Below are 20,483 nucleotides of genomic sequence, written 5' to 3' on the forward strand. Positions count from 1 at the left end.
AATATAGGCAGAAAAAGGACAGCTGTTTTTCCTCCAGAAAAGAAGGGTGGGGGTGGGAAATGAATATCGATAATAGGCACCCCGCTCCCCGCTCCCTGCTCCTCGCCCCCCTCCCCTGCGCGTGCCCCCTGCCCCAGGGAGCTGTTAAAATCCTGGTAAACCTCCTCCCCTTCCTCCTCCCCCAATCCCTCCCCTATCCCCTCCCTCCTCCTCCCCCTCCCCTCTCCCTTCTTCTCCTCTCCCACAAATACTTTCATTTTCATTTGCCTATCCTCTTCCCTGCAGAGGCCAGAGAAAGCAGCTGTTAGTCTCCCAGCCCTCCCTCAGAGAGCTCGAACAAGAAATCCCAGGCAGTGTGGAGTCGGCCAGGCTGCTCATCTAAACCAGCAGGACATTCAGGCTGCAAAAGCTGCATTGAGAGGCCTCTAAGGTGCTAAGTGAAGGCTCCTGTCTCAGGCTGGGACCCTGGGAACCACAGAGGTGAGCGAGGTTTACAAGGTCCAGATTGAGTTCAGGAGGGAAGCCCAGGATTGCAGAGTTAGGAAAAGAGTAAGCAGGTGGTGTTTGTTACTCCCAAATCCGCTAAGTCCCCCCAAAAGCCAACAAGGAGACCGAGTCCCCATATGTAAAAACAAAGAGCCTTTATTTTATGCAAGTTTGCAAACTCGGTCTCTCTGCGTGTCCGACGTATTGGAATAAACAGAGAGCCCCGATCTCATTTAGAGTTGGGTTTTTTTTTTTTTGTTTTTTTTTTTTTTTTTTTTTTGTTTTTTTCGAGACAGGGTTTCTCTGTGGCTTTGGAGCCTGTCCTGGAACTAGCTCTGTAGACCAGGCTGGTCTCGAACTCACAGAGATCCGCCTACCTCTGCCTCCCGAGTGCTGGGATTAAAGGGTTTTTATAGTAGTAAAGGTGGGGAAGAGGGTTTCTGAGGTTCAGGACCCCTGATTGGCTGACATTTGTCTAGGGGTGTCCTGGTGAGTGTGTGCTGGCTGGTGATCCTATCTACAGCAGTTGGAACGTTAGGCATTTCCTTTGGATGGTCTGTTCTTGAGTGGTGCTCAGGTAATCTAGTTTATGGTCCTTCCTGAAACCATGTATTGCTTCAGGGTGAACTACTGAGACTCGGGCCTCTATTAAACTTATTGATGGCTGAGTCCTACACTGGCAGGTGATAATGATTGGAAGTAAAGAACTTCCTTTGGGTGATCTGTTCATATTTAGCTTATCATGGCTGGCTCCTACAGCATTGATGGACATTTAAAAGGTGATCTTTAGAAAACCCGAGCTGGCCAATGGCAGCGAGGCTGGTCCTAGGGCTGGTGTCCTAGAGCTGCCTTTGCCTCTCCTCAACCATGGCTTCAGGGGTCAGCAGCATCCTTCTTTACCTGCCTCTTTCCTGCTTCCTTTCAGGTTCTACTTCCCTAGACATTTGACTGCTGCTGCTCTCTCCTGGCGGATCTAAAACATGTGTCTGTCCTACTTCTGGGTCCTTTAAAATGAGCAGTCTCTAGAGGAAGTTGAGCACTCCTCATTTCCACTTATAAAATAATTTACTCCGTGTTGATAAAGCCCCCTTTATCCAGAGCCCCCAATATCCAGAGCCCCCGTTATCCAGAGCATGCTTCCAGGTGCTTAAAATCAGGGTGCCAAACATCTCTCCGGCCTTCAGAGAGCTCTGGGTGTGGTGGAGACCACAGTCAGGAAGAGACAGAGTGCACTTGAGAGGGGTGAAAGGACTGGGCGGGAGCAGCTGCCCTATCTTAGTAGAGCAGAGGTCCTGAGGTTGTCCTGTCCCAGTGAGGGAGGGAAGGGGTGAGTAGTTTGAACTCAGTGACAGTTGCCGGGAAGATGACCTTCTAGATGGAATAAACAGTTCTTCAAGACTAGAAACAACTTTAAAAGACATCAGGATGGGCAGGCGTCTAGTGGTCACAAGCAGATTTAGATGAGAGAACCCTCCAGAAGGGAAGTCATTGAAATAAAGCAGCCCCACCTTTCCTGAAGGGAGTTAAGGGGAGGAGTCACAGGATCTAGGCACAGTCCCAGGATGCTGTGTCCTTCTGTCTGGGGAGTAGGAAGAAGTATGGGTTGTGCTGTTCTGAGACTCCCTGTGCTATTTGATCTGCATTTAAGCACAATAGAAAAAAAATGCTGGAACTCACTAAGGTCATATGACAGCGAGAGCACAGCCATTGGATGTACAGGGACTCAGATTGGGGTTATTGTGCCTGGGGCAGTCAGATAGTTTGAGCCAAACTGTGTATTCACCTGGGAGAGAGGCAAGCTTTACAGAGAAACAGCCTAGGAGCCACCCCCTGATCTAAGGCCACCCGAGCAGGCACTGCAGGTGGACACCTCCTGCTGCACAGCAGAGCTAATGACACCAGCCTGTCTTAGTGTGTTGTTCAGCCTCTCGGTGTCTTTCCTGGAGCAACTGTAAATGCAGAGGCACTGTCTGGTGCACACCCGGACATCTCAGAGTCTTCGCAGGCAGACACAGAACGCAGCTTTGCTGAAGTCAGGCTAGAAGACCTGGATGCTCATGGCTGTCTTCTTCTTCCCTTCCACTACTCTTCCTCCTCCTCTTTAGCCTCAACTCCACCATCTTCAGAGAGAGGATCTGGACTGTATGGAAGGAGACTAGAGTCCCTCTCTCTCAGCTGTGTCCTGTGTGTGCCGTCCTGAAGATCTGACCTTCTACCTACACATATGGGACAGATGCTAGTTTGGTCTGCTGCTGTGACCACACCTAGATAATAACCTTAATATTGGAAGGACTGTGACTGAGAAAGAATTTGTAAAATCCAATTTTAAGTACTTAGGAGCTTTGAAATGAGAACCAAGAGTAGAGTCCCAGATTGCCCCTGGCCAGATCAGGGAACCTCCAGCGCTGCACTGAGTACCATTTCTCCTTTGCCTCCAGATTCTGCATCATGAACACTCTGTCTGAAGCAAACGGCACCTTTGCCATCCACGTTTTAAAGATCCTTTGTCAAAACAACCCTTCGAAAAATGTATGTTACTCTCCTGTGAGCATCTCCTCTGCTCTAGCTATGGTCCTCTTGGGGGCGAAGGGAGACACTGCAGTCCAGATATCTCAGGTAAGTTCCCTGTCACCTGACACCTGTTTCACTTGCCTAAGAGTTGCTGAGAAGGGAGGGTCAGCCTATGCACACCCTGTTTCATGGGGCAGGGGCTAAAGAGGATGGGACAATGAGTTTCCCTCAGTAATAACTTAAAGAAACTCTCAAAATTTTGTCCAGACTTCACTTAGAAAATGGGGTGTAAATAATTTCACGCTAGACCTGGTGGCCTTTAATTCTAACTACTAAGGAGACTGAAACAGGAGGATGCAAGTTCAAGACTAGCGTGGGCAACTTAGTTTCAAATAAGAAAGAGTTTTTTAAAAAGTGGGGGCAGCCCCAAGTACAGCGATGGGAAAAAAGGAGGAGATTATTTGAAACATAGGTTGCTAAGATCTATTTTTAGAGCAGCAGACTTTGTAATTATTCATTGGCCAATAAAGGTTAATTCCTCTCTTAACTGTGTCCAACCTGCCTTGCATCAGCTGAGATACTGACTGGGCAAATGTGTGTGGCTGGTCCTCATCCTGACCAGGCACTGCGTTGGTCGCTTTATGAAGCATCCTATAAGCATTGCAGGTGATGAAGGATGGGTCTCTGACCTCAGGGGTTCCAGGGCAGGCAGGAGGTATTGGCCTGAGGAAAAGCCCTCTGCTTGACTGTCACAGCGGGAAGCAGTCACTGTTGCTCTGAGGTTTGCCAGAATTTTCTTTCCCATGAAGAGCCTTTCAGGTATAACTGCTCATTTTTATCATTTCCAAATGTAGTGAGGGCATGAGAACATGAATACGATAATGTAGAGGGGTCTTCTTCATAATTATTCTCTCTAGTCTTTTAACAAACACAGAGAGATTGTGCATGCACATAGCAGGTATACGTGTGCAAGTGTGTGTACGCACGTGTGTGTATGTGTGTTTACATGCCCATGTGTGCTTCTTTAGGCAGAGGACAGGAGTAAATGCAGGTGTCTTCTTACCCCAGCGCTGGGATTACAGCCATACACTATGGAACCCATCTTTTTATGTGCATAGTGAGATCCAGCTCAGAGCCTCATGTACTTCGCCCCCTGAGCCATCCCTTCAGCTTGCAAGCTCCTCTTTGCTACCAAAACGTTTCACCACTGCGCTCATAATGTTTCATTCTTTTCCTTCGCAGGCACTTGGTTTAAACACAGAGAAAGACATTCATCAAGGCTTCCAGGAGCTTCTCAGTAATCTGAACGAGCCCAGCAGAAAGTACTTGCTTAGAACGGCCAATAGGCTCTTTGCAGAGAATACCTGTAAAATCCTCCCAGTAAGTTCTGTCAGTAGAAGGATATCAATTGTATTTAAAATACTTGTTGATGTAGATCCCAGGAGAAGGAACCTAGAGAACTTGAGAAAATTAAGGATCAAGTTCTAGTCAGTGTGATGACCCACATCTAAATACCTGAGACAGGAGGATCACAAGTTTTAGGCCAGCCTTGGCCAAATAGTGAAACTCAACTACTCGACTCCTTAAACTTCCCCCCAAAGACCACAGTTCTATAATGATACTTTGAAGTATTTCAAATTTGACTACTTGTTATTTTTATTCAATTATGTCTGGTTATTGCCATGTACGAAGACTTAGATATTTGCTGCTTAAAGTGACATCTATACTCACTTTAGTTTTTTCTTGTTTTGTTTTGTTTTTGACATATTATCAGAGGGTTTGGAAGCTTGCAGACACTTTATTTTCCAATGTTAATTTTCTGAACATTTTCTCTCCAAAGTCCTATAAGGAGTCCTGTCTCCAGTTCTATCACTCGGAGCTGGAGCAGCTGTCCTTTGCCAAAGATCCAGAGGAGTCCAGGAAGCACATAAACACATGGGTCTCCAAACAGACTGAAGGTCAGAATTTCAAGTTATTTCACACCCCACAATTTTCTCCTTTCCATCCACCCCTTCCTCTTCTTCCTTCCCTGTTCTTTCTCTTAACTTCCCTTCTCCCCCATGGACTAATTGCATGTTATTTCACGGAGTCAAAGGGATGCAGACTAACATCTTTATATGTGGTATAATTCATGGAGGTTTTATTCAGAAACTTAGATTTGAACAATAGAGTTATTTGTATATTTCTTCAAGACAGGGCAATGATACAAATGTCACGAGAACTCATGGGCCTGATTTCCAGTCTAACAGCTTAGATTAGAAGACGGGGTGGTCTGCAGTGTTGGCAGGTCAGATGACTCCACCGTGGAGATTCATGTGGAGGCCATCCTCATAATTCTTCCATGGGCTCCTTCTTCCTACGGTCTGTGTTGCCCTGGCCCCCACTATCATTATGTAGAAGAGGATTTCTGTTTCTGATTCCACCCTTCCTGCCTCAGATCCCTCGCTTACATTTGGTAAAACTAAACTTGATTTCCTCTCAGGGCCGCTCCGTTCCATTGATTGGCCTACAAGAACCTCCCATTTGAGGTTGAACCCTATTTGTTTTTTTTTTTCAGAGATGATATGTTCCAGCATTAGTCTTTGAAATCATTGAAATCACTGTCTGATAGTTGAACCCATCAGATGCCTATGTACCACTGGATACATTCCTATTTCTACTAACAGAAAGTATAAAATGAGATTTTTTTTTCTTTGATTTTCAAGACAGGGTTTCTCAGTAGCTTTTTGGTTCCTGTCCTGGAACTAGCTCTACTAGACCAGGCTGGCTTCAAACTCACAGAGAACCACCTGCCTCTTCCGCCCGAGTGCTGGGATTAAAGGCATGCGCCACCACCGCCCAGCTAGATTTTTTTAAAATAAAAACTCAGCAATTATTTGACAATTCTTGTTGTAGTCTTTACCTCTTGTGCACTCTTGACAATGTAAGTTAGCGAGGATTTTCTTCTCTACTGAAAGGATGCTCCTTAAGACAGAAGAAGGGAATCTGTCCTCTGACCTGCATCATCTCCCCTAGGATGGAGGGCACTCCAAAGTATATGAACAATACCTCCTCCACAAACTACCTTTTGTCCTTGAGTCTCTGACGTGTCGTGCTATGGCATGACCATGGAGCATTCGATGAGATACTGTATCTAACATTAGTCAGATTATTCTAGGGGAATAGAATGAATACATATTACTAAGGGGATTTAGTAGATTGGCATATACAATACAGACTGTATAGTCTAACAATGGCCATCTGCATGTAGAGGCCGAGAATCTGGTAGCTGCTCAGTCTATGGGATTGGAGACCTCAGCAGCCTCAGTTTGGAATGGAAAGCCTAGAGGATTCCAGAGAGGCACTAGTCTTGGTCCACATGAAGACCAAAGCTACTATTAGCTGAAAATGGCAGGTGCAGAGGTGTGAACAGTGCAGACGCACTCACCAGCGAGGGCTGAAGGCAGGCAGGCAAAAGCAGTGCTGCTTCTCCCTCAGTTCTTTAGTCGGGGCAGCACAGGAAGGCATTGCCCACTCCATTACTTACTCTTTCTGGGAGATGTCCTTGTCGACCTGCCCAGAGACATGTCTCTTAGTTGACTCCAGACCCAATCAAGTCGTCAGCTGACATTGGCACCCAGGGGGAGCCCTGGTCCCCTGCAATCCCTTCCACATCTCCTGCTTCTTTGTTCTCCACCCTGAAGTGCCTTTCTCTGCTTTTCCCAAACCTGCTTTCCTTGAGGGACTTGGAAGTCCTTCAGCACCCTCACCTGGGTCATGTGACTCCCATGGCCATGACGTCAAGTCAAACATGGGTGTTGATATGTTGTTTTGGCTTTTTTTTTCATGCTCATCCACATTCAGCAAATTTGAAAGCATGATGCTCGAATCTGCCCAGATGTCACATCAGCTTATTTCTCACACGTATATAAAATGAACCTGAATGAAGTCTCTGCTTTCTCAAAAGGGAAAATTCCAGAGTTGCTGTCAGGAGGCTCAGTTGATTCAATGACCAGGCTGGTTCTTGTCAACGCATTATACTTCAAAGGAAAGTGGGATCAAAAGTTTAACAAAGAAGACACAATAGAAGTGCCCTTTAAAATTAACAAGGTAAGGAGCAGGATAAAAATTCATGCCACTGTGACGAAGAACCTGCATGGTAATGTGTAACTGTGAATGTGTAGCTCTGGGACTCAGTGGCAGAGACTGCATGTCCTGTGGGCTGCTGGGCTCGATCCTCAGTCCAGAAAGAAAGAGCATAGGAAAGCACAGAAAATGTTTGAAACTGAAAGAAATGCTAGCTCCATTGAAAAATGATAAGAATAAAGAATATTTAATACTTGTGTTATTTTACATTGTTTCTGGCTCTTACGTATTCTGATAAATCCTCATAAAATCATTGCTTCTAACTCACTCTAGAAACTAAATTTTCCTGTAAGTTCAAGAAAACAGAAACTTATGTGTTAAGGTACAATAATGCATGTATGGATCGTGAGGTAGAGTAGAAAGGAATATACAAACATTTATGTAATAGAGTAATTTTTAATTAAAATAATCGTTTTAAATTATTGGTCAATTTATCATTATTTAACACTATAGCATTTTAATATTGAAATTGAGTGATTAAGATCTCCATTTTAATTAGAGTATAATTTGAATTAAAGTAGATATTAGAATACTTTTCCCAATCCCTATAAAATATAATTTAATGCCGTTTGAAGTGTTATGAATGTTAACCTGAGAGCTGTAAGAGCAAAATGAACCCTTTCTTCCTTGTGTTGTTTTGGTCAAGGTGTTTTATCACCACTGTAGAATCCTATCTACAATAGTCCCCTATCTGCTTACACTCGATTTCTTAAATGAAACCAGGAAGAGGCTGGCAGACATTGACTAAGTGTTCACTGGACTATGAATAGTGTTTTCATTGTGGTGCTGAGAACACTGCTGACATTAACTTCAGCTCATCTGGAAACCTTCTGACCTCTCTCAACAACATCTTTTATGCTTTGGATTCTTCTGTACAGAATGAGGAAAGACCAGTGCAGATGATGTATCAGGAAGACACATTTAACCACGCCTACGTGAAGGAAGTACAGGCACAGGTGCTGGAGATACCCTATGAGGGCCTGGAGCTGAGCTTGTTGGTCCTGCTCCCGGATGATGGTGTGGACCTCAGCCAGGTGAGGCAGGAGAGTCCTTAGCAGTCACCACTCTAAATGTCTCCTAGAAGAATCCAGGACCGCCATTATCCTTCCTTATTAGAACAGAACTCATTGTTTTTACCTTTCCAACTGCCATTTGAGCAAGTGGTATTCCCAGACTGAGCCTCAAGCTCTGTGCAGTTTCTATGTTTGGGGACCGCCCCCCATTGTGGGCAGTGTGACCTTGTCATATGACATAACTTCATCACTAGAACAGAAGATGGTACCTGATAGGATGAAATGGGGGCAACTCGAGCAAGAAACTTAACACAGTGCTTAGAAAATAGTCCCTCTCTGTAAATAGAATGGCATGGTGGTCTTTGCCAGTGTTTTAATGTCTGAGAACATAAAACAGACAGAAAAAGTATTGCAGTTCACCTGAAGATAGAGGACGAGGAGAGGTGCCAGCTGGGCAGGACAGAGTCAGGCACACCATAATGGCGCATCTTGGTCTTCCTTGCAGCAGGGTACCCCACAGTCTGTCATCCATCCTCTGAAAGGAGGGCAGGGCAGTGTGCATGACCCAAGGAGTCTATGTAAGCAGAACAGCTCCCTTGGCTCTTCTCATCCAGCTCCCTAGCTGTGGCATCGCTTCTCTGGTGTTAGTTTTTCATCACTGACAAAAATGCCTGACATGAATAACCTAGGAGAGGAAGCATTTATTCAGGCTCACGGATTCAGAGGACCATTTTAAGTTACCTGGCACATTCTTGGTTTCCACGGTAACAGGTGCATGTGGCAGAGATTTCAGACCTTTTAGTGAACAGGAAGTGGAGAAAGGAGAAGAGATATGGACTGAGGACCAAGGATGACCTTCATGGGCACACTTCCAGTAACTACTTCCTTCAGTCAGCTAGAGCCCTCATGCATACATTATAGAATCCTCCGAAAATGTTGTTACCAGCTTCAGAATAAGAATTCACTATGTGAGCCTTTAGATGGAATATCTCATTAAAGCCGTAACAGTTCACAAAATACATAGCATCTCAACCTGGATAGACCTTCCTTCTGGTGTGGCTCACACCAAAAGTCTTTTTCAAGTTTTATTTTATTATTTTTGTTTTAGCATCTGTGGTTTATTGCCTTCACAACTAGGTCTAGATCAAGAGAACAAAAGCAAATACAACTTAAACCATAAACACCTGGACACAGACGCCTGTCAGAATAAAAGATATCTTGGAAGGGATTTAGGAGAGGATAGCCAAGTCTACCTACCTCTGGGCTGTTGGCCTCCATGCCCACCAGGGAAGTCACATGCAAGCTAGCTAGATAGTTGGACACTCACACTGTCTGGCCCTGTGAATAGGCAGTGCCCCAAGTAGGATGACAGAGGGTTCTGTGAGCAAGAAGTTATTATGAACCTCTGGGTAAGACCTCAACTGTGAATCTGACAGTCTCTAATTCTATTTTATCAGGTGGAAAACGGTCTCACTTTTGAGAAGTTAATGGCCTGGACCAAACCAGGCTTTATGAAAAGCACTGATATTGAGGTTTTCCTTCCAAAATTTAAACTGCAAGAGGATTATGACATGGAGTCTGTGTGTCAGCACCTGGGAATGGTGGATGTCTTCCAAGGCAGCAAGGCTGATTTATCAGGAATGTCTCCAGAGAGAGACCTGTGTGTGTCCAAGTGTGTTCACAAGTGTGTTATGGAGGTCAATGAAGAAGGCACCGAGGCTGCAGCAGCTTCTTCAATGATAGTTCAAGCTTGCTGCGCCGCCATTGTTCCAACGTTCCGTGCAGACCACCCCTTCCTTTTCTTCATCAGGCACAACAAAACCAATAGCCTCCTGTTCTGCGGCAGGTTCTCCTCTCCATAGAGGCCCAGGTACCATGTGGGGAACAATTATCTCTTCAGTATCTCCGCCGCTCGTACAGCTCTGTGAGGATGATGTCTGAGGGACACCAAGTCCCAAGCTGAGGGCACTTTCCTCCCCTGCCCGTCTCATCTTACAATGACAGCTTTAGTCCCCCCTCTCCCGACTTTCATCTGTGCCCTTTGGTTTTTGTTATGGGAACAACAAAGAAGGCAAACTAATCCCACAAGATAGCCTATCAAGTTCTCTAAGGTGACCCTAAACAAACACCGCCACTTTCTGCAAGACAAGCCATGCCAACTATATAAGCTGTGCTTTCCTGGCTCCTCACCTCTTGCCATCGCTTGCCTTAACCTGCTTGCATCCTAGTAAATGCTTCTGTGGATGATGACGGCTACTGCAGTTTTCCTAGTGAGTGGTCCTTAATGCACATTGTAACTTTAGTTGCTTTGCTGTTTGCTGCTCACCAGGTCTATGCCCACCACTGTGTTAGGCTTGGGGGTGTGTGCGGACAGTGTGGTCCTCAATTGATAACCTTGAATATCTGCTTTCAACTTATCTATCTAGCTGTCATGACAGCTAGCTTGAACTACTACATGTTCCCTTGCAGAAGTCATGCTTCTGTAGACTATTGTCTTTCTCCCTCACTATCTATTATAGTTAAATTCTATGAAATCCTTAAATGCTATTTCAAAATAAATTTATTTTTCTCACCAACCATGTATGCATTTTGAACATTAATTGGACCACTTAGAGTTTTTGCTTTATCTGTTAGCTTTCTGCATCTTAGAAAACCTCCCAGCTAGAAGCTATGGTCACCAAGGGCCAGGATTATCTCTTACTCTGCTGTATAGCCACTTACAGGCAGTTATAAGTGATTTCACTGTGTGTAATAATGCCATGTGGGACTGGAGAGCTGACTCAGATGTTTTGGCTTCTACTGGCTCCTGTATGCATATAGTGTATGTATCCTTACTCAGACTCCTGGATCCTATATACATATAGTACAGATTCCTGGATCCTGTATACATGTAGTACATGATCTTCAGTCAGACTCCTGGAACCTCTATGCATATAGTGCATGTATCTTCACTCAGACTCTTGAATCCTGTATACATATAGTGCATGTATCCTTACTCAGACTCCTGGATCCTGTATATATATATAGTGCAGACCCCTGGATCCTGTATACATATAGTGTATATAACTTCACTCAGACTCCTGGGTCCTGTATGCATATAGTGCATTTATCCTCACTCAGACTCATACACAGGCAAGTAAATTTAAAAATAAAGAAAATTTTTAAACAAGAGTACCATAAGTTTTATTAATGGTTGGATAATATCTACTAATATGACTCTTTATGTTTATTGCAGTTATTCTTGTAACAAAATCAGCACTTTATGGGTAAGCATCCATGTCTGTCAGTGACATTCTATTATCATATTGTCATCCCCTTTCAAACACACTGTGTCACCATCAAGAAATTCCTTTCCATTCTTCCTTCTTCTGTCTGTGTAACCATCAAAGTCCCCGAGTCTGTAGGTTTACTGACTCTGAAATTTTATATAGATTGTGTCTTTGTTTTCTTCATAGTGCTCTGGATGCCCACAGATTTCTTTTTTCAGTGAAGTTCCACTCATTTCCTATTGTTTTTATCACTCAGTCTCTCTGTGCCTCAGCTAAGAATCCCACAGCCAAACTCAAGGTTTCAAAGACCTGCCCCTGTTTCCCTCCAAGGCTTTCATGGCTTGTGCTTTTATATTTAGATCACTGATCCAGTTTGAATTAAATTTTATAAAGGTTGTGAAGTAAGAGCCCAATGTGATTCTTTTGTATATGAACATCCAGTTGTCCCAGGACTTGTGATTGTTTTTGAGTTGAAGAAAAAGTATTGATGACCAAGGAAAAGAAAAAGTAATGCTTCAACTCATGGGGTAGGGTAGAAGTTACTCATTTACTTATATTGAACAACACTGTAAGACTGAAAAAAATAACGGAAATCAGTAGGACATGAACAGGGACAGATAAAAATTTCTGCAAGTTGACTCAGTAGCTGAAGGTGCTTGCTGCCATGCCTGACTGTTGAGTGATTGCTGGAATGCTCATGGAGACATAAGAGAACTGATTCCAGCAGGCTGACCTCTAACCTCACTGTGAGCACCACAGCTTGCACACACACACACACACACACACACACACACACACACACACAAATAATTACGGTAAGTCAGATAAAATGAATCAGTAAGATCATAATCAGAAAAATACACATAAAGCACCATCAGTTTCCTGTCATGAAGTTAATCTTACCAGAAGCCGGAAAGTAGGGTTCTAGAGGCCCATGGGATCATGAAAGTGGTAAGGCTAACCCACGACATACTCTGGCACTATCCTCAGTCAGCAAGTGTCATGGGTTCCAGAAGATTCACTCTAGGACGTATCCCAGTGATGTCTCACACAAGTCCATGAAAGGACAGTGAGTTGGATGCTCTCTGTTACCACATTTGTAGCAGCAAAGAATGGACCCATGTGTGCAACAAACACAGTCAATACAGAAAGATGTATACTAAATACTGAATAGGTGCCGGAAAATTGTTCCGATTGAATCACTGCTGAGTTCTTCCGGACCCTCAAAGAACTGGAACACCAATGTTCCTCAAACTATTATGTAAATAAAAAAAAGGAAGGAACTCTACCAAGCTTTTACTCAGCGCTAGCATTATCTTGATACCAAAATGAGATCAAGAGAGAAAACAGATATAAAAAAGAAAATTATGGACAAATCTCCCTTTACATAGGTGAACGCAGATGCAAAGAAAAACAAAACAAAAAACAAACAAAACAACAAAAACCTGAACAAAATCCTTGCAATCAGGAAATATCAAGAAGACCATTTATAGGGATTAGCAGGTTTGTTCCAGAGATTGGTGATGGTATTCTGCTTAGTTTGCTTCAACTTGACAGAAACCAGAATCACCCAGGAAGAGGGACCCTCAGTTGAAGAATTACCCCCATCAGATAGGCCTGTGAGCTTCTCTGTTGGACATTTCCCCTTTTTAAAATCGTTTCTATTGAGTTATTGAGCTGTATATATTTCTGTCCACTCCCCTCAGTGTCTACCCTCTCCCATGATCCCCACAATCCCAATTCACTCAGGAGATCTTGTCTTTTTCTACCCTCACGTATATTAGATCCATGTATGTCTCTCTTAGGGTCCTCTTTGTTGTCTAGGTTCTCTGGGATTGTGAATTGTGGGATGGTTTTTCTTTGCTTTCTGTCTGAAAGTCACTTATGAGTGAGTACATATGTTATTTGTCTTTCTGGGTCTGGGTTACCTCACTCAATATGATGCTTTCTAGATATATCCATTTGCCCGCAAATTTCAAGATGTCATTTTTTTTCTACTATGTAGTACTCCAATGTGTAAATGTACCACATTTTCCTTATCCATTCTTCAGTTGAGGGGCACTTAAGTTGTTTCCAGGCTCTGGCTATGACAAATAATGCTGCTATGAATATAGTTGAGCACATGTCCTTGTGGTATGATTGAGCATCCTTTGGGTATATACCCAAAAGTGGTATTGCTGGGTTTTGAGGTGGGTTGTTTCCCGATTTTCTGAGAAATTGCCATAGTTATATCTGAAGTGGTTGTACCAGTTTTCACTCCCACCAGCAATGGAGGAGTGTTCCTTTTACCTCTACGGGACATTTTCTTAATTAAAAATTGATGTGGGAAAGCCCAGAGCACTAGGGGACATGCTACCCCTGACAATGTGGTCCTGGATTGTATAAGAAAGCAGGCTTAGTCAGCTATGGGTAGCAAGCCAGTGAGAAGCTTGGCCAGTCATGGGGAACCAGCCAGTGAACAGTGTCCCCCATTGTTTCTGCTTCAGTTCCTGTCAGAAGAAACTGCTTTGAGCTTCAGTCCTGGCTTCTCTTATGATGTAACCATGTAACCTATGAACTTAAATAAGTTCTTTCCCCCAAATTGCTTGTGGTCAGTGCTTTATCAAAGCGACAGAGAGCAAGCTAGAGCAGGTAGTTCAATACATTCAAATCAACAGCTATAATCCATGACATAAATGGACTCAGGGACACAATCATGTGATCATCCGGATAAATACAGAAAAGGCTCTTGACAAAAACCTATATCCCTTCATGATAAAAGTCCTGAAGAAGCACGAAATAAAGGAAACATATCAGAATATAATAAAGCCTATATCTGCTGGACATGTAGCTAGTATTATGCTTGAGAATCTTAATAATAGTATAGGAAAAAGTATTTATACTCAAATCAGGAAAATGATGAAGGTGTCCACTTGCTGCATCATGCCAATGCAGTGTTGACAATACTAATAAAGCAATAAAAGACAATCAAATAGAAAGGCCATAAATATGAAAGAAAGAAGTCAAAGTATTATTATTTGCAGATGAAATGATTCTGTGTGAAAGAGATCCTATAGAATCCACTAGAATGTTCTTTTTTAAACTTGTTCATTGTTTGTAGGTGCATGAGTGTTTTACCTGCATGTATGTCTTTGCACCAAGTATATGCCTGGTAGATTCCCTGGGACTGCAGTTACAGACAGTTATGAGCTACCATGTGGGTGATAGAAATCAAACCTGGGTCCTCTAGAAGAGTATCCGGCATTCTTAATCATTGAGCAATCTCTTCGGCCCCCAAATAATTCCTAGAGCCTGTGCATACTTTCAACAAAGTGGCAGATTAAGAAATTCGCATAGAAAATCAGCATCGTAACAAACATGCTGAGGGAAAAACCAAGCCAAGGATCCCATTCAAAACTGCCTAAGAAAATGACTCTGAATAAGCCCAACGGAAGACGTCAACAACCTCTCTAACGAAACCTTTAAAATACTCCAACGGGAAACTGAAGGAGACACTAAAGATGTCTAGTACTCTTTCAGGCTCTTTGGGAGCGTCTACAGTGTGGAATGTTCATCTCCTCTAGGATTTATTATGTCCAGATAGGTTTCTTTTATTTTGTGTTTCTTCGGGACTTCTTCATGTAGAAAGGAGACAGCGGATCCTTTTCTTTGACCTTACACAAAAATTAACTTCAAATAGGCCTTAGTGTAAGACCTAATTCTCTGAAACTTATGAAAAAGAAAGTGAAGAATGCCTTAAGAATGGGAGGCAGAGCATTAATACCCAGAATAAAGAACTCAAAAGCTAAACAAGAAAAGAATTCTTTAAAAAATGAACTAAAGGGCTGAACATGAGTTTTCAAGAAAGTGAGATGAGCAGTCAGTGAATACATCTAGAGGTTTTAAACATACTTGGATAGCAGGGAAATGCAGCTAAAACTACTTTGAAATTTCTTATCAGTATGATCGCCATGAATAAAACCAATGCCAACAAGTACTGGTGAGGATGGGGAAAGAAGAGCCCATATGCTCTCACTGTTTGTGTGATTAGAGCAGCCACTAAAAAAATCAGCACAGAGCTTCCTCAAAGAGCTAAACAGAGCGACCATGCAACTCCTGGGCCTATTCCTACAGGACTCTACGTATTCATAATATCAAGGAAATGGAATCGGCCTGGATGACCATTGAGAGATAGGTTGCCAGAACTATGAAATTCCCAGTTCCTCTTGTGTCACTTTCGACGGCAGTGCTCTGGTACAGAGGCCACACTACCACTGACATAGAAGTTGAGAGTCACAATCATTCCCCTAGGGTTTTCGGTGTAAACAAATAGCCAAACACCAGAGCCTGGCTTCCCTTTGGTGGTGTGTGAAAATCCTGAATCAAGTTCATGTTTCAGTGAGTTGAACTTTCTACCTCCTCCTTCTTGTTTTCAGTGACACCTGCTTCCTTTTTATTTTTTTCATGGTATGTCTTCTTTTAACATGCAGTTTTTCTTTCATCTTTAATAAATGGTAAATTTTTAGTCTTTCTTTTCATTTTTAATTGTTTTCTTTTTTTATTGTGCTATATATTTTTCTCTGCTCCCCTCCCTTCCTCCCTGTCCCCCTCTACCCTGTCCTATTCTTCCTTTTAAATGAGCACTCCAACCCAGATCACTTGTCAAGGGGCTCAGGTTTCAGGTCCCGACACAGGAGACTTCCTTGGCACTGGGCCCATGTATCCCCCTGGAAAACGCTGCCTTCTCGCCACTTGCTCATGAAGATTAGGAGTAATTTGCTTTAAAACGGAAACAATAAACCACAAAGCACATTAAAATTTTAGGGAGCATATTTGAACCTTCATGAACTGGGTTCACTTGGAGAGACTGATGGGAAATATAGAAAGTGTCTGCAGAATCCAAATTTTTTTTAAAAAAAATTAGTTTCCCGGGGTTAGAGTGGAAAGTTCTACTTAGAGGTTAATTAACAACTAATAAAATTCCAGGTTGTTGCTTATTGGGGAGGAGTGAGTTCTCGGTCTAGGCCCTAACTACCTTCACCTGAATGGCCTGGGTCCTGGAACCGAGATTGGGGACTGCAAGGGAATGAAGAAAGGACAGAAATACAGACACATGTTCATAAAAGCTGGTGTCCAGTAGGGTATGGGTACTCTGATGGAACCATACCAGCTACCATGGCAACCCAGAACCTCAGCATCTTTATCATGTACAGCACAGGGAGAGGGTTGGCTAGTGTAGGTATGAGATCTCTGCAGGCAAGCAGTCTCAGGCTGCAATTCCCTGGCAGGAAGAAGCTGCCATTGTTTGTTTTTGTACACAGTGGTCTTATGTCACACACAAGCCCAGGAGGAAAGCTTTGCCGTTCCTCTAAGCCTCATCCAGGTAAAGCTTTTCCCCTATCATGGGACTGAGACATTGGGATCCTTGACACCTAGCCATGCCTATGTCAACAATACTCATTCATTCGGGGCTCTACTAACACAAGACTTCCTCTAGTCCCCATCCTAACAGAGCAGATGAAAAATCTAGATGGAGTCTGTCACAGTAATCAAAGCTACCAAGCCAAATCTAAGTTGCCTTGTGACCTTCAGACAAGGCAGGAGAGAAAGATAACAGCCAAGTTTCCCAAATCTGCACAGCCATGAAGTCCCTCTGCTTTGACTCTTACAAAAGAAAGTCAACTTTCTCTGCTGTGACAGAATCAACGATTAAAACAAAAACAATCAACAAAACTACCACTGTACTTGAAGGCCAGGCTCACTGTGAATCGCAATTTCAGAGGTCCGGATCTGTGATTTCAGTAGTTTGGAGGCCCGCAGTACAGGAGAGCATCATGGCAGAGGTGCAGGGTGTAGGAAGCTGTGCCTTCACAGTGGCTATGAAACATGAGAGGAAGAAGCCCCAGATCTAACAGTTCTTCCAGCATACCCCCAATGACCTTCAGATTTTTTCCTCTAAAGGTTCTGTCACCACTCCGTTGTGCCACAAGCCGGCGACTAAGCCTTTGGGGTAGAATTCAGGCCCAAACCCTAGCACTGGGGTCAGTTAGTTTTCTACTTTTCTGTCTCCTTGTCCCTGGCTTATCAGGAAAATAATCTGCTTTTAGTTCTATGTTTATTCATTTTTTATCTTGTTCTTTGCCCAGGAACCCAGCCTCCTCTGCTCAGCTTTCCAAAATTCACGTGACTCCTAGGAATGAGGAATGCTGGACAACGTGGAGATAATTAGAACATGTGTCACTCTTCAAAGGAGTATGTTGTGTATTTCAAAAGGAAAACATACCTGGCTATAATACGAGCTGTGGCACAGTAAGGCTGTGTGTAGAGCATGTCTACAGCCGGAAGTGAAGATCTCTGAGGACAATAGTCGGGCTCAGCTCAGATGTTCTTCACCCCAGGACTCAGGTACTGGACAAGCAACTGTCACCAAGTCAGCCTGGACAGTTGATGTGAGTGTGTTATCTGCTGCTTGTGATGACTAAGAATGAACACACACACACACACACACACACACACACACACACACACACCCTGGCAAACTTACTTGTACAAGTAACTAAAGGAAAATAGAGGAACTCTCTGCAGTGGGAGGGCTTCCAAACTGAGGGAAGCACTGAATTACCTGTGTGGGAAAATCTTTAAAGGGCTTACGGCAGGAACCAGTCACAGACTGGGATAATTCCTATTGAGGTTAGTTAGTTCACTAATCAACTAGCTCATGGGTGGAGCTAATGGGGGCCAACAGACTCTGTGCATATTCCTCTGGCCCAGGCAGGGAGATGAACAAGTGTTGTTTATACACTGCTCATTCAACAGTGATCACACAGTTAAGCCCCAGTCTGACTGTCTCTGGATTGCTCTGCCAGCTGCTATTTTGGCTCTCTGTTGGCTCCTATCCTTGGCCAACATTGCCAGTCACTGCCTTGCAGTTCTGGCTGGTCTTTGACATTGGCTGCTGTCTTGCTGATCTTTAATTGAACTAGGCTTTCTTTGCACCCACTTGTGCTCTTACTGTGGGCCTTTTCTTTACTCCCATGGGGACAGTGATTCCTGCCCCAATGGACACCAAAGTGCATGCCTGTCTGTTGTAATGATCTCTTCTGTCTCTTTAAGAAACAAGCCATGCCCACTCCCTCCCCCATCTGCTGAGACAGGCTGATCTTCAGCTTCCAGTCTGAGTTCCCTCTTTTTTCCATATCTCCCTCTCGAAGAGGCAGCTTCTGCCTCTCCCCACTTCTCCTCTTCCCCTTCTGTCTCTCCCTTCTCTCTCTCCCCTCTTCTCCCCTTCTCCCTTCCCCCCCATAACCCACTGAATAAATATCCAACCTCACTCTGCATGGCGTGCCTATCCATGTCTCTGTCTCTTGCCCGCTGCCACGTGTCTCCCTGCCCTGGACCAGCCACCACTCGGGGACCTGCAGCTGTCCCTACCTGGGACTGGCTGCTCTCAGGGCCCACTGCCTGCCACCACATGACCCACTCCCTGCTGATGCCAGGGATCCTGCAGCATTTTTAATTTTTCCATTACACCTATCACCACAAACTCCAGAAGACAGAGAGCAGAGAATGCTTATTCTGCATTATGGATTGAAATGTTGCCTGATTCTAGCTTAAAAATAAAATGAGTCAAGATTTTTTGAAGTAAATTTGCTGAAAGTTTGCTTTTGAGATCAGCTTTTGTTTGGTGAGGTTTCCAATTTCCACTTGTTGCTGTTGGGCTTTGGTTTGCTCACATAGAGACATAAAGTGTCTATTGGACTCTAATAGCTACTCAATTAGATTCTTTTCAACAGTTTCAAACTTCTATATAACTTTTAATTCACAGTGTTTGATTTTCTGATTCAACTTAGCATACTACCTTCTGGATCCCATCCATGGTGTTAAAACATGCAGGATTTCTTTCTCTTTAAGGCTGAGCAAGGTTAGATTGTTCCTCGGCATACACATTATGCTCTATTTTCCTGCATGCCACCATGCTCTTCATCATGATGATAATGGACTGATCCTCTGACACTAACTATAAGCAAGCCACCCCAATTTAATATTTTCTTTATAAGAGTTTCTATGGTCATGGCATCTCTTCACCAAAATAAAAACCTTAAGAAAATATGGTAGCTCTACTTTCAATTTTTGGAGCCTACTCCATATTGTTTTCTGTAATATCTGTACAGATATATGTTCACACATGTAAAGGTTTTATATGTAGTAAAGGTTTTCTTTTCTTCTCATCCCTATAAAAACATATTATCTCTATCATTTGGGTTTTATTTTTCATTTATGTATAAATTTTAAAATTTTTATTGTACATAGTACTGTACCAGACAAGGACACTTTCGCACAGTATATATTGTATATTGTGCACATTCTCCCTTCTCCTTGTCTTTATACCAACTTGAAACCACAAAGGCAGGATTCATAACTTCTTTTTTTGTATGTGAGGAACTGAGCAGGGAAAGGAGTAACTTGTCTAGAATCATATGGATTGTAGGCAAAGGTTGGGATGTAAGTTTAGGCATTTGATACAAAAGATACGGCGAGAAGACAGAAGAAGGAAGTCAAACTCCAAACTCATGGAAAGGACTAATTGTTCCAGAGAGGAGCCGGCTGCACCCAGGGTCAGCAGGAAGACTCAGGGGGAGTTGGCAGGCGCCACACAGGCTGTGCTTACACCGAATTTCCTGTGCCATCAGGGTCACCACACAGCCTCTCTGAAAACTGGAACAGTACTCCCCAATTCCAGGACCCAGCTGGTTTCCTGGCATGTCCACTGAAGTATTTAATAAGTAAACAATCCACATGCTGACTCACAGAGGGAAGAGACTGGAGGGCAACTGGGAAGCAGAGGTGAGGGTGTAGGAAAGGGAAACCGATAGAAAATGAGGTGTCCCACCTACTCAGCGGGATCACAGTGGATTGACAGAGAAGTCACATGCAGTCAGTTAGTGAAACAGAAGTCACAAGCAGTCAATTAGTGAAACAGAAGTCACATGAGTCAATTAGTGAAACTAAGTGAGCTTTTGTAGGCCTTGAAGTGGAACTGATTCTTTTTCTAGTTGTCTGATAAAGGAAGAAAATAGAGAAAGCAGAAAGGAGCGAAGAA

General features: G+C 43.5%; 1 protein-coding gene across 1 annotated transcript; it reads left to right on the forward strand.

The window, feature by feature from the left end:
* Positions 1–286: 286 nt before the first annotated feature.
* Positions 287–11,786, forward strand: LOC121434043 (serpin B9-like). Its single transcript, XM_041632805.1, has 7 exons — positions 287–480; positions 2,925–3,102; positions 4,240–4,377; positions 4,838–4,955; positions 6,944–7,086; positions 8,001–8,156; positions 9,593–11,786. The coding sequence occupies exons 2-7, from the start codon at positions 2,935–2,937 to the stop codon at positions 9,995–9,997; spliced, it is 1,128 nt and encodes a 375-aa protein (XP_041488739.1). The 5' UTR covers positions 287–480; positions 2,925–2,934; the 3' UTR covers positions 9,998–11,786.
* The last annotated feature ends 8,697 nt before the right edge of the window (positions 11,787–20,483 follow it).

Source organism: Microtus oregoni, unplaced genomic scaffold (assembly GCF_018167655.1).
Source record: "Microtus oregoni isolate MIOR12 unplaced genomic scaffold, Mior012 000042F_ref0000377, whole genome shotgun sequence".
NCBI classification, from domain to species: Eukaryota; Metazoa; Chordata; class Mammalia; order Rodentia; family Cricetidae; genus Microtus; species Microtus oregoni.